Raw genomic sequence first — 15,184 nt, 5'->3', positions numbered from 1 at the left:
CCGGCAGGGGGGGCAGTTAGGAGCGATCAGGTTGGCAGGCAGAGGCAGTTAGGGGTGATCAAGCTGGCAGGGGGGCCAGTTAGGGGTTATCAGGCAGGGAGGCAGGTGAGCAGTTAGGAGCCAGCGGTCCTGGATTGTGAGAGGGATGTCCGAGGGGACCTGGATTGGAGATTATGTAGGCTGGGCTGAGACAATCCCCCCCACCTGTGCACGAATTTCATGCACTGGGCCTCTAGTCCTATATAATAAGACCCGAATACGCAAATCAACCAAACTACAGAACGACCGGTCATTGTGACGTGCACTGACCACCAGGGAGCAGACGCTCAATGCAGGGGGCAGCTCCTATGTTGATCGTGTGCCCCCTGAGTGGGAGGTGACCAGCAGCAGCAATCAGGGGTGGGGCTGGCCAGCAGATGGTGCCAGGCTGCCAGCCAAGGCCAGTGTCAGCGGGTGGGAGAGGGTGATTATCCACCTGCTGGTCCCCCCACACATGGTTCTGATTGCTGTCCAGGTCTAAGGACCATACCCTATATATTGGGAATAGTATCTTAGATTTAAAAATTAAAACCTGGCAAGACTACTCTAACACTTAAAAAACAGGATGATGCAGCGATGACATGCATGGACTCTGGCTTGCACATTTTGTCGTCAGCCCTGATTCTGACACTTATAACTGTGTGACAAAGCCAATTACTTAATTCTCTCTGCTTCAGTATTTCCACCCATAAGATGGGGGAAAAGGTAGTATTGCCTCAGAAGGATCATGTTTTGTACCACATTTTATAATCAGGTCAAACATATGTAGCTGCCCATACAACAGCAAGATGCCTTTCACCTGTATGAAAAGTATGGTCACTGGTGCATGCAGCGTTGGGTTTGCGAGAGGGATATCTGACTGCCGGTTTAGGCCCAACATCTCCCAAGGGGTCCTGGATGGATCCCCAGCCCCCCAGCCCCTGTGCACGAATTTCATGCACCAGGCCTCTAGTGTTGAATAAGAGTGGTACAAGCAGACATCCCTATCTTGTTCCTGTTCTTAGGGGAGATGGTTTTAGTTTTTGCCCTTTGAGTGTGGTGTTGGTTGTAGATTTGAAATATATGGCCTTTATTGTGTTGATGTTTGATCCCTCTATTCCCACTTCACTGAGAGTTTTTGTCAAAAATGTGTGTTAGATTTTGTCTAACACTTTTTTTGCATCTATTACATGTTCATGTGATTTTTGTCTTTCAATTTTTTTATGTGCAATATCACATTTATTGATTTATGAATGTTGCATCAGCCTTGCATTCCTGGAATAAATCTCACATTGTCATGGTGTATGATCTTTTTAATATATTGCTAGATTCAATTTGCTAATAATTTGTTGGGGATTTTAGAATCCATATTCATCAGGTATATTGACCCGTAATTCTCTTTCTTTGTTGTGTCTTTATCTGTGTGTCTTTATCTATAGTGTTGTTATATATCTGTGGAATTAGGATAATTCTTGCCTCATAAAAAGAGCTTGGAAGTGTTCTTCCTCTTGGATTTCTGAAATAGTTTGAGGAGTATAGGTGTTTTAGTTCTTATTTGAATGTTTGGTAAAACTCCCCTATGAAGCCATCCAGACCAGGGCTTTCGTTGGCTGGGAGTTTTTTGATTACTGCTTCTATTTCATCAGTTATCATTGGCCTATTCAGGTTTTCTGATTCCTCCTGATTCAGTTTTGGAAGATTGTAGTTTTTTAGGAATTTGTCCATTTCATCCACATTGTCCAGTTTGTTGGCATATAGTTGTTCAGAGCTGACTGACATAAACAACACGAAATGCATAGCTTGTCTTCAGCCAGCTCAGATCACCCTCTTAGATGACCTCTCTGAAGACTCGTCACTAGGAGAAGAACTGGGTGGTCTCTGGAATTTCTCTACTTCAACCCTGTTTCTCTTGCAGGTCAACAATGAACGGCTGTATCTCCCTTTGAAACTGGGTCAAGGGAAGATAAATATCTTTTCCTTTGGCTTCCACGTGGTGGTGGAGACAGATTTTGGCCTGAAGGTCGTGTATGACTGGAAGACCTTCCTGTCAATCACAGTCCCACGGACCATGCAGAACGGCACCTCCGGTTTGTGTGGCCGCTATAACGGCAACCCCGACGACGACCTGGAGATGCCCATGGGGCTGCTTGCATCCAGCATCAATGAGTTTGGGCAGAGCTGGGTGAAGAGGGACACCTTCTGCCAGGTGGGCTGTGGGGACCGCTGCCCCTCCTGTGCCAAGGTGGAAGGCTTCTCCAAGGTGCAGCAGCTGTGCAGCCTGATCCCCAACCAGAACGCGGGCTTCACCAAGTGTCACAGCAAAGTCAACCCCACCTTCTTCTACAAGAACTGCCTGTTTGACTCCTGCATCGATGGAGGCGCGGTGCAGACGGCCTGCAGCTGGCTGCAGAACTATGCCAGCACCTGCCAGACACAGGGGATCGCCGTGACCGGCTGGAGGAATTACACATCCTGCTGTGAGTCCTCCCCCTTATCTTGCCTTGTGTCTTGATTGGTGTCTACATGCCAGTCTTCCATCTCCATAGGCGACAGAGAAAACTGATTAGAGCGATTTAAGGATAAGCACTTTATAATTGAGTTTATTGTCTGAAACAACATGTATAACCTCCCAGAGCCTTCATGTCTTTATCTATAAGATTGAGTTAATATCACTTATTTCATATGTTGCTCTGAGGATGAAATAAAATCATTTACTTTTTTCTTTTTTAAAAAAATATTACTTTATTATTTTAAAAAACCTTTATTTTTCAGGTATGGTTGACATACAATATTATGTTAGTTTCAGGTGTACAATATAGTAATTAGGCATTTATATAACTTACAGAGAGATCACCCAATAAATCTATTACCCATCTGACACAATACATAGTTATTATAATATTTTTACTATATTACCTTTGCTATAATTTGCATCCCCTTGACTATTTTGTAACTATTAATTTGTACCTTTTAATCCCTTCTCCTTTTTCACCCATTCCCCCAAACTCCCCTCCCATCTGGCAGCCATCAAAGTGTTCTCTGTATCTATGACTTCATTTGATTTGTTTGCTCACTTATTTTGTTTTTGAGATTCCATATGTTAGTGAAATATTAGTTTGTTTTTTTCTTTCTCTGTCTGAATTATTTCATTCAGCGTAATACACTCTAGGTCCATTCATGTTGTTGCACATAGTAAGATTTCATTCTTTTTTAGGGCAGCGTTATATCCATTGTATATATGCACCATTTATTCTTTAGAAATTCATCTATTGATGGACACTTAGGTTGCTTTCATATCTTGGCTATTTTAAATAATGCTACAATGAACTTATGGATGCATATGTTTTTGAATTGATGTTTGGGGTTTCTTTTGGATATAATACCCAGAAGAGAAATTGCTTGGTCCTTCTTTGTCCCTTTTTATAGATTTTGTTGTAAAGTCTGTTTTGTCTGGTATAGGTATTGCTCCCTGAGCTTTTCTTGTGTTTCCATTTGCATGAAATATATTTTACATGCATTCACTTTCCGTCTGTGAGTCTTTTAATCTGAAGTGGGTCTCTTGTAGGCAGCATATGTAAGGGTCTTGTTTTCTTATCCCTTCAGCCACCCTATGTTTTTTATTGGAGCATTTAATCTTTATATTTAAGGTAATTGTTTACAGATATATAGTTATTGCCATTTCATTACTCATATTTTTAATATTTTTCCTCCTCTTCTTAAAGAATACCCTTTAACATTTCCTGTAATACTAGTTTGGTGTGATGTGCTCTTTTAGTGGTGTGTCTAGGTAGCTCTTTGCCTGTCCCTCAGTTCTAAATGAGCACTTTGCTGGGCAGAGTAACCGCGATTGCTTCTGGTCTCTTTGTATATTTCGTACCAGTCCCTTTTGGCCTGCAAAGTTTCTGTTGAGAGATAAGTTGGAAGCCCCTTGTAGGTAACTAACTGCTGTTCTCTTGCTGTTTTTAGAATTCTCTCTTTGTCTTTAACCTTTGGCATTTTAATTATGATGTCTATTGGAACTTTGGGTTCATCTATTTTGGGACTCTACACTTCCTGTGCTTATATGTCTATTTTCTTCACCATACTAGGGAAGATTTTCATCATTATTTATTCAAATAGGTTTACAATTCCTTGCTCTCTCTCTTCTTCTGGGACCCCCGTGATGCAAATGTTGGTACAATTGATGTTGTCCCAGAGGCCCCTTAAGCCATACTCATCTGTTTTTTTTTAATATGCATTTATTGATTTTAGAGAGAGGAAGGAAGAGAGGGAGACAGAAACATCTGTGCTGAGAGAGAATCATTGATCAGCTGCCTCTTGCATGCCCCCTGTTAGGGATCAAGGCTGCAACCGGGCATGTGCCCTGACTTGGAATCAAACCTGTGCTCTCTTGATGCATGGGTCAGTGCTCAACTACTGAGCCACACCATCTGGGCCATCCTCTTCATTTTTTATTGTTTCCTTTTTGTCTTTCTGATTGGAGTATTCTGATACCTTATCTTCCAAATTGCTGATTCTGTCTCTGCTTCATCTAATTTATTGTTGATCCCCTCTAATGTATTCTCCATTTCAGCTATTGTAGTTTTCATTATTGACTGGTTCTTTTTATGTTTTCTATCTCTAATTTTATGTTTCCTATCTCTTTGTTATTGAAGTTCTCTCTAGATCATTGAGCATCCTTATAACCTGTGTTTTGAACTCTGCATCTGGTAGATTGCTTGTCTTTATTTTGTTTAGTGGTTTTTTTTTCCGGAATTTTGTTCTGTTCTTTCATTTAGGTCATGTTTCTGTGCCTCCTCATTTTGACTGTCTCTCTGTGTTTCTATGCATTAGGTAGAGCTGCTACATCTCCTGTTCTTGGTAGAGTGGCTTCATGTAGTAGGTGTCCTGTGGAGCCCAGTGGCACAGTCTCCCTGGTCACCTGGGCCAGGTGTTCCAGATGGGTCCCTTGTGTAGGTGTGAGTGCCTTTCCGATGTAATTTATGGTTGGTTGATCTTGGGTGGTTGCTCAGGATGATTGTTTGTGAGGACTGGTCATGACTACTGCAGAGGAGTAGCTGGGTAGGGGCTGACCCTATGAAGCAGGATTCACTTCAGTAGGGCTCTGGTGGCTGCCCTCTAAGTGTATCATTTGTGGAGGTGGTGCTCTGGTGTGGTCTAAATCTGGCCACCCTATGTTGGTTCTGGGGCCTCTAGGTGGGGGCGCTGGTGCAGGCCAAGGTCGGTTGCTGCCTGTGCCCTGCTCGGGGCCACTGGTATAAGCCATAAAGTTATCTGCAGATGGTTGCCACTTGTCCTGGGCTTGCAGGTGCCTGGAGAGTCTAAACTATGAACTGAGGCTGCAGCTAGAGTCAGGCTGGGGGTTGCATATCAAAACATATGGGGCATTCTGAGGCCAGATGCTGCTTGTTTGGGGTTTGTGAAACTTTGAGAGGTTTTAGGAAAATCTCACAACATGAACCAACATAGCCTGTTTGTAAGGAAAGGCCCCCGGAAGCAGGTTGGGCGGACCTGCAAGTTGGGTGGGATCAGGTTTCAGGGAGTCACCAGGGCAGGACAAACAGCTCTCGCCTGGTTAGTGGAGACTCAGATATGATCCCAAATGCACGTGCAGGCTGGGTGGGGAGAGGGATCAGCAAAGGAACACAGCCTCTGCCAGCACTTACATCTGGGACAGAACTACTCCAGTCCTCGTCCTGAAACCAGACAGTTCAGTCCCTCCTCCTATGTCCCTGCCAAGCTGCTGCCCCAGCGCTGGAGCTTGGAGTGAGATGGTCAGTAAGTCCATGTGTGTCCTTTAAGAGAAACTACCTGGGACTCCAGCAGCCTCTATGTCACTCAGTCACAATCCCTGCTCGTCTTCACAGCCAGAAGTTACGGGGACTTCTCTTCCCAGCACTGGAGCCTTGGAGCCTGGTGTGGGACTGGGGCTCCTCGCTCCTTGGGGGGGATCCCGATTCTTATCTGCCACAGGTGGGTGTGGAACCAGCTCCGTCTGTCTGTCTTGATGTGGCTTCTTCTGTATGTCCTTACGTTGTAGGACTTCAGGAAGTTCTGAATGATGGCTGTTCTGTAGTTCAGTTGTAATTTTTATGTGGTCGTGAGATGCAGCAAGCACAGCATTTACCTGTTCCACTAGCTTGACCCAATTATTTATGTAAAACACAGAGCATGCCCAGCCAGTGTGGCTCAGTGGTTGAGCATCAACCAGGAGGTCACACGATTCCAGGTCAGGGGCGCACAGGAGGCAGTGATCAATGATTCTCTCATCATTGATGTTTCTATTTTTCTCTCCCTCTCCCTCTCTGAAATCAATAATATTTATATTTTTTTCAAATTCTAACAAAGGACCGATAGGGAACGAGTTAGTTAGTAGGTTAATTAGTTAGTTAGCTCTATTACCTCATGGGCCCATTGTTGTGCTGTTAATATTTAGGCCTTCTCTAGTGTGTTATTCTATCTATTTGATTCATATATGTCATGTATCAGACTCTGTGCTTATGACACACAGCAAGGTGTTGAGAGCATTAGAAACAGACTGAGAGCCCCTGGATTCTAGCCTTGCTCTATCCTTGGAGCATTTCGCTCTTCCTCCCTGGTTCTTAGTCTTCCCCCTCCCCCTGAAAATGCTGTGATAAAGCCGTTGTCTACACCCTTTATGCTACGGAAACATCAGGAGGATAACATTAGGTCGTTGAGAGCACAGCAGCACATTCTGCGTGCTAAATGGCATTCTTATTATATCAATGGCTTGCTCTGAGCCAATCCCTGTGCTGAACACTTCATCAGCATTATCTTATTTATTCTCTTCAGTGACCCAATTAGTTGGCAAAAACCCAAGACTCTGAGGAATTATGTAAGTTGCCTAAAGTTATTCTATCTCAGTGGCAGAGTCTGAATTTGACCTTTTTATCCCCAAAGCTTATGCTCTCAGCCCATACACTGTACTGGTATACTATGTACTGAAACAATTTGCCTTCATGTAACACATTGTACTAGGAAAAAGGCTGGAGGAGAAACCACTCTCGGTCTTGGGTGAACTGCCTTAGTGTGTTTTCCCCTCTCAGCCTCACCAGCTGCCCCAGATTTCCTTCTAGACTGAGCTGTGAAAAAAGGCTACAGGTTGATGCTGGATGCATGGGGCTCTAAATAAGTGATAAGCCTGGTTCCCGGAGAACACACTCGCTTTGCATTCTGGAAAAAGGAGATTTGGATGAAAACCCAGGAACAGTGTTATAGTTTCATACTCCCGCAGTTCATTTATATTCCACATAATGAGGTTTATGTAGCGTGTGGGAGGCAATGGGGAGAGGGAGAGAAATATGTTAATAGCATTTCATCCAGAATTGGCCCCAGAATGAGGCGCTAGAGTAATGATGCCAGGAGTGTCTGTCACACTCATTGGCCTCTGTGACTTCAGTAGAATAAATAGGCAACAAAAAACCAGGGTCCGGTAAACCCCGGAGCCGCCGTGGGTTCATCAGGTCAGCATCAGGCTGTGGATGTGCCCACTGAGCAACGCCAGTCGGGTGAGAGATGCAAGTTTTAAAGAGGCCTTTGGATTGGCAAGAAAGAAACCATGGGTGTAGTCTATATGCTCACAGCCTGTCAGAAACAGAGTTGAAAACTGGGAACAACAGTGAGTTGCTGCCGGAAAGAGTTTTAAGGACACTGCCTGCTCCATCTTGAGACATACTGCAAGGAGCCCCTTCCCTGCACCCGGCACGCAAGGCTGAGCTGCTCTCCAGGATGGCTGGGATGGGCGCAGGCACAGTGTATGCTACACCATGGCTTCCAGCTGCAGGGAGCAGATGTCATGGGAAGAATTGTTCTTGAGGGGGCTAATGCCAGGGACTCGCCTCTTCAATATGGGTCTCATTTTGTCACTTATGAGGAGGAAAAGGAATGAGTTAGCAAGCCCATGTGCCATTCCCTCTGAAGATGAAGGTCTCCCTACCTCTGCAGAGCTTGGGCCCACAGGGCTAAGTATAGTGCAGGATGAGGAAGCAGTTTAGAGAGGTGATTTCATGAAGGATCTGAAGACCATTTTCCTGTCCTTCTGCCCTCCTTCCAGCACTCCTTTCTTCCCCTCCTTGAAGTTTTTCCCAGACTCCAGTTGCCTCCTCGGTATGTAGCGTGGAGAGCTGGGCCCAAGGCCCACAGCGCAGAGTTCTCACCTCAGCCTGGGACCCCTTCCCGGTCCCCGCCATCTGCTTCCCAGCACCCAGTGCAAGAGGGCCAGCCTGTCCCTCCTTGGCCCCCAGGACAGGGGAAATGTCCGAAAAGGAGGACCCGGAGAGATGGTGGCAGTGACTGGCACAAGGAAAAGCTGAAATAAGAGACAAAATTATAATTCAAAGACAGTTTATGGGTGAGGATGGGGAGTAGACACATTGGGGGCAGCTTAGTTTTCCATTTCAAACTTAAAAAGCAGAGAAAATCTGTGAGAGATCGAGCCCCAGCTCAGCCGTTCAGTCTGAGAGATCAGTGAGCAGAGACTGTCTTGAGAGCCCTTGTTTGTAACCAGATTTGATGTAAATCCAACCACCGAGAAATAAAGGCGGGTGAACGCCCCTCCCCGCCGCATCCTCCTGAGAACTGGCCCGTCCACACTCCCAGGTGCCATCTGAGAGGCGCTCTCGGGAGGACGGGTTAGACCACGTGGCTTCACAGGGTAGGTGGAGGCGGCTGGTGCTGGAGGCAGGCCTGGAGATGGAAGTCCGTGCTCAGTTCCTGGTCTGTGACTGCATTAACCCAAGTGGAACATACAGGAAGGGGAAGTAAATCGTCTTAATTACTAACTTCTCCTTAAAATTCATTCAATTGAGTCTATCATGCTTTCCAGTGCCTTAAAATGGGAGACTTGCCCGGCTGGCATGGCTCAGTGGTTGAGCATCAACCTACAAACCAGGAGGCCACGGTTCAATTCCTGGTCAGGACACATGACCGGGTTGCAGGCTCCATCCCCAGTGTGGTGTGTGCGGGAGGCAGCCAATCAATGTTCCTCTCTCATCACTGATGTTTCTATCTCTCTCTCTCTCTCTCTCTCCACGCCCCCTCCCGCCAGGGCAGGGCCAGACCAAATAATTTCACTCAAACTCCCAAAATACTTTCTTCCGACCCTATAGAAATAAAGACTATAAACTAATACTATGAACAACTATATGTCAGCAAATTGTAACAACCCAGATGAAATTCCTACAAACTACTGAAGCTGACTCAGGAGGGAATAGGAAATCAAACAGATCGATAAAACATTGGATTAGTAGTAAGACAAGTGAAAACTTCCCATTTGTACAAAAGTCACATGAAAAGATGCTCATGTGGCTCAGTGGTTGAGCGCCGACCTATGAACCAGGAGGTCACGGTTTGATTCCTGGTCAGGGCACAGGCCCAGGTTGTGGGCTCGATCCCCAGTGTGGGGCGTGCAGGAGGCAGCTGATCAATGAGTTTTTCTCCTCATTGATATTTCTATCTCTCTCTCCCTCTCCCTTCCTCTCTGAAATCAATAAAAATATGTTTTAAAAAATAAAATAAAAAGGGGGATTTAAAGTACTAGATAGTGAAAGTCCAGTCAGTGAGAACAAAGGTGCATCGGCACAGCTCTGACCGTGCTCCAGGCACTGTTCTGAGTGCTCTGTGTGTCTGCACTGCCCACAGCACCCTGTGGAGGAGCTGCTGGTACTGGTTCCATCCCAGAGGCAGTGTTCTCCCGGCCCGTCAGGCCCAGGTGCTGGGGCGCTGGGGCGCTGGGGGCTCCCCTGGTGCCAAAGGCGTTCCACAATCTAGAGCAGTGATGGTGAACCTTTAGAGCTCGGTGTGTCAGCATTTTGAAAAACCCTAACTTAACTCTGGTGCCGTGTCACATATAGGAATTTTTTGATATTTGCAACCATAGTAAAACAAAGACTTATATATTTGATATTTATTTTATATATTTAAATGCCATTTAACAAAGAAAAATCAACCCAAAAAAATGAGTTTGCGTGTCACCTCTGACACGCGTGTCGTAGGTTCACCATCACTGTTACTAATGTTGTGGCCTCACCCCATAATAAAGAAACAGAATTTCTGGAGGATGAGGCCCAGAAATCAGGATTTTAAAAAGATTCCCAGGTGATTCTAATGTGCAGCAAGGTTGAGAACTGCTGGTCTAGAGCAGTGGTTGGCAAACTGCAGCCCCTTGAGTGTGACTCTTCCACAAAATACCACGTGCGGGTGCACATGTACAATGCAATTGAAACTTCGTGGCCACACTCAAGGGGCCAAAGATCTGCCAACCATTGGTCTAAAGGATGAGGAGTGGGCAGTGTCCGCCAGCCACTGTGGGCGTTACATGGGGTGATGTCTCCTGTGCCGGGCCACCCGTGCCTGGTGCCTGGTCAGTGGTCATCAAAGTTGAATATCATTAAATTTTCCCTTTTATCAGTGGCTGCTTCAGAGTCCTGGTTGCAGAGTCTGGTAACTGGGGGTTTTCTGACATAGTTCTCTGCAGCCCCAGTGAGCTTCTGCTGACTAACGAAAGGAAAACCACCACTGCTCCTCCGACAGTGACAGCTCTAAGAGGAGGTATCGCAAGCACTGGGCAGCATTCCAGAAGCTTTGAAAATTGGGCCTCGCTTTATCTTCTAACTACGTGATGAGAGAGATATTATTGCACCCATTTTACAGATGAGGAAAAGAGGTTTAGAGAGGGCAAGCAAGCTGCCCAGGGTGGCACTGCTAGCGGCAGAGCAGGGCTCAAACCAGGCCACTTCGACTCCAAAGCCCTTGTCCATTCTACTGTACGACCTTGTTCTTCAGGGAATCCATGCATCCTGCCCACCTGGGAACAAAGGCCAAACCAGCCCCTGGCCCTGGGAAGAGACACGTCTGTGACCATGTGGAAGTCCAGATGTCGAGCTGTCACCACTCAGCCCTCATTACTTCATTTGGGTTGAGAAAATCAGTATTCGTAATTCAAAGTTTGTCTTTAAAAATCAAATGTTTATTACCCTCCTGCCATGTGCTTAGCATTGTGGAGGTGCCATGAAAGAAGCAGAAGTATAAAATAGGAAGTTTATAGACTAGTGGCAGAAATGGGACCAGCACATTTGAAACAATAAAGGGCATCTTTAAATCGGTAGCATCTCTCCCCAGCTGTTGAAACGTATTGTAGAACTTCAGTCATGAACACTGGAACATGAACAGAAAGACCAGCCAGTCAAAAGGCAATAAATATAGAAATAGGCCCAAACACTGAAGAGAAGTTACTATCAAATAAAGTGGCATTTCAACTCATTGGAGGAAAATAGCTAAATTCCTCCTTCACCCTTCACTCCAAATTAAAATTCAGACAAAATCAAAATTAAACAAAAAAATACTTAAGTTATGAAAGTACTAGAAAAAACAAAGGAGTTTTTGTTTGGTTGGGTTTGGTAATCTTTTCTAAGCAAAACACCAAAAGCCATAAGGGAAAACCTGATAAATTTGACCACTTTAACATTCCTACATGTCAAAAAAATCATAAAAACAATCAAATATGTGTCTGAAAAGGCAGAGTCAAATGACAAATGAAAAACATTTAATAACAACTGAATGACAAACATCTATTTTAATTTATAAAGAATCTCAGAACTTAATAAGACAAAATGTGCGAAGGTCATTGAAAGGCAGTAACAGAAAAGGACACACAAATGGTTTATAAACAATGAAAAGATGATGGACTACACACTGAACACGGATATAACAGATAGAGCCTTTTTACTGTGGTGAAGTACATATAACAGAACTTATGCATATGAGCACTTCTAGTGCACACTTCGCTGCCCTTAAGTACATCCATATTGTGCGACCACCACCACCATCCGTTTCCAGAGCTCTTTTCATCTTGCAAAACTGCAACTCCACACCCATTAAACAATAGATCTCCATTCCCAGCCCCCAGTAACCAGTGTTCGAATTGCTGTCTCTGCAAACTTGAGAACTTTAGATACTACATGTGAGTGGAATCATGCAGTATTTGTCGTTTTATGAGTAGCTTATTTCACTTCGTATAATGCCCTCAAGGTTCATCGATGTTGTAGTGTAATGCAGAACTCCCTTCCTTGTCAAAGCTGAATAATATTCTATTTATGCATATACCACATTCTGTTTATCCATTCATTCATCGGGCACTTGGGCTGCTTCTACATTCTAGCTCTTTTGAATAATGCTATGAAACATAGCTGAACATAGATCTTTTTGAGATACTTTTTTCCAAATATTTTTAGTATATACCTAGATGTGGAATTATTGGATCATATGGTAATTTCCATTTTTAATTTTTTGAGGACCTGCCTCAGTGTTTTCCACAGCAGTGACACCATTTTACTTTCCATCAATAGTGCACAGGGGTTGTAATTTCTCCACTCTTTGCCATCACTTGCTATTTTCCTGTGTTTTTTTAATGTGTATTTTTTATTGTTGATAGTATTATAGATGTCTCCCCTTCCCCCAATTTTACCCCTTATCCTCCCAGCCCCAAGCCACCCACCCCCAGGTCTTCATCCCCTATTGCCCATGTCAATGGGCTATGCATATCCTATATAATAAAAGCCTGATATGCTAAGTGTCTAGTCATCTGGTCATCCATTCAACTAATCAAAGCATAATTAGCTAATGATATGTTAAGGCTGCTCAACCTCATGCTATGATGTGCAGTGACCACCAGGGGGAAGACAGTCAACCATTTGACCAGTCACTATGACGTGCACTGACCACCAGGGGGTAGACACTCCAACTGGTAGGTTAGCTTTCTGCTGGGGTGCAGTCAATAGGGATTGAGCAAGATGGTCCAGACACACCCTGGGGCCCTCTTACGGTCCCTCCCCAGCTGGCCAACCTCCTGTGTCCCTCCCAGCCCCAAGCATGCACCAGTGGGGTCCGTGGGCCTGGCCTGTGCCCTCTCACAATCCGGGACCCCTAAGAGGATGTCGGAGAGCTGGTGTCGGCCCAACAGCGGAATGACCAGTCACTATGAAGTGCACTGACCACTAGGGGACAGATGCTGAACGCAGGAGCTGTCCTCTGGTGGTTAGTGCGCTCCCATAGGGGGAGTGCCGCTCAGCCAGAAGCCGGGTTCACTGCTGGTGAGCACAGCGGCAGTGGCAAGAGCCTCTCCCGCCTCCTCAGCTGCACTAAGGATGTCCGACTGCCGGCTTAGTCCCACTCCCCAGCAGTTGGACATCCCCCGAGGGCTCCTGGACTGTGAGAGGGTGCAGGCTTGGCTGAGGGACTCCCCCCCGCCCCCGAATGCACAAATTTCGTGCACCAGCCCTCTAGTAAATATATAACTTCTTTGGTTTATCTCTTCTCACCCCTGCAACGCCACATCGAGGTATGTCAGTCTGTTCCATGCCTTCAAGGCTTCAGGTCTTATTTTGTTGGTCAATTCATTTTGTTCATTAGATTCCACAAATAAGTGAAATCATGTGATACTTGTCTTTCTCTGACTGGCTTATTTCACTTAGCATAATGCTCTCCAGGCCCGCCCCCCCCCCCCCCCCGTGCTGTCTCAAAGGGTAAAAGATCCCTCTTTTTTACAGCTGTGTAGTATTCCCTGGTGTAAATGCCCCACAGCGTTTTTATCCTGTGTGTTAATAGTAGCCATTCTAATGCGTATAAGGTCTCATTGTAGTTTTGGTTTGTATTTCTCTGATCATTAGTGACCTGGGACATATTTTCTGTACTTATTGGTCATTCATATATCTTCATTCATATGTCTTCTCTGGAGAAATGTCTGCTCAGGTCCTGGGCCCACTTTGAATCTGATTGTTTGTTTGTTTTGTTGAGTTTTAAGAGTTCTCCATATATTCTGGATGCAATCCCTTGTAGCCAGAGCATTGAACTTTTCATATTTCCAAGGGTCAGAAAATTTGGTGATAAACAGTCAGGGCGAGTGTGGGGAAACAGGCCTCCTCCTGCAGCGCTGGGGGGAGGGTGACTACGCAGCCTCTTTAAAAGGCACGGCAGTGGCATTTGTCGGGAATTTAAGTATACATACCCTTTGACCCAGTAATTTCACTTTCAGGAATTTATTGTACAGGTTCACTTACTCACGAGGGAAAATATATGTACAAGAATGTTCACTGCAGCAGCATCACAAGCACATGAAACATATCATGCAGCAATGCAAATACCAGAATTCAAGGCTAAGTATTAGTCTTGAATGGAGTAGAAATTCTCACATATTAATAGTTGTGCTTTCTATATGCACCTATTAAGTTCCTGTAAAACCCTTAAGCATGCCTGTCTTAATGATTGGCTAACACTTACTGAACACTTCTGGCTCAGCACTGCTCTGAGCACACGTCCTGAGTAGGTGTTACGGACTGAGGAACTGTGGCTTCTCACATCTGCTCCAGAACAGCCCTCTTCGCCAGAACCCTAACTGCTTTCCATGAAAGCATCTGCGTGCAGGTGAAACCCATAGCGCAGAGTTGGCAGGGGTCTGCACACACGTCCGTTTGCCGAATAGGAAACCAAGGCGCTCAGAGGCCCACCATCATAAACTGTCGGCTTAGGATGGAAGTTCTGAGATGAGGGTGCGTTGTTAGTGTTGGCTGAGTGGGGAACTTGATGAAGGCTTGCGTGCCGGTAGGCCGAGAGGGCAGGCAGCGTGCCTAAGGGAGGTCAGTGTGAGTGTCCCCGGCAGGAATGACGGGGCGCCTGCCGGAAGCGGAGATGCCTGCTGGGGGGTGGGTTTACAGGAGTAGATCAGAGGCTGAGCGGAGGACAAGATTAGTGAGGGCCCTCCGGTTGCCTCCACCTGCTCGCCGGCCCATTATTTAAGCGATCATCAGTCGGAGGCTTTCCAAAAGCAAAGAGGGCGGTCATGGGGAAAGGCGGTCGCGCGCACTCTCCTCCCCGCGCGCCCTCCACGTCCCCGACGGGGAGCCGGGGAGGCCCGCGGTTCCTGACTGTCTGGCCCTGCCTTGTCCTTCGTTGCAGCCGTCACCTGCCCGCCCCACAGCCACTACGAGAGCTGCGTGAGCGTGTGCCAACCGCGCTGCGCCGCCATCCGCCTCAAGAGCGACTGCAACCACTACTGCGTGGAGGGCTGCCAGTGCGACGCGGGCTACGTGCTCAACGGCAAGAGCTGCATCCTGCTGCACAGCTGCGGCTGCTACGCGGACGAAATACTACG

At 46.0% G+C, this 15,184-nt stretch overlaps 1 protein-coding gene across 1 annotated transcript in view; it reads left to right on the top strand.

Moving 5' to 3' along the window:
* Positions 1-15,184, top strand: part of TECTA (tectorin alpha) — a 110,529-nt gene that overhangs the window by 43,391 nt on the left and 51,954 nt on the right. Inside the window, exons 11-12 of the mRNA XM_006763686.2 lie at positions 1,934-2,495; positions 14,989-15,174. Of these exons, the coding sequence (XP_006763749.1) occupies positions 1,934-2,495; positions 14,989-15,174 (748 nt within the window). The remainder of the gene's footprint in view (positions 1-1,933; positions 2,496-14,988; positions 15,175-15,184) is intronic.

This window comes from Myotis davidii, unplaced genomic scaffold, assembly GCF_000327345.1.
Source record: "Myotis davidii unplaced genomic scaffold, ASM32734v1 scaffold799, whole genome shotgun sequence".
NCBI lineage: Eukaryota > Metazoa > Chordata > Mammalia > Chiroptera > Vespertilionidae > Myotis > Myotis davidii.
The sequence above is the reverse complement of the archived record's forward strand: the minus strand, read 5'-3'. Positions and strand labels throughout refer to the sequence as shown.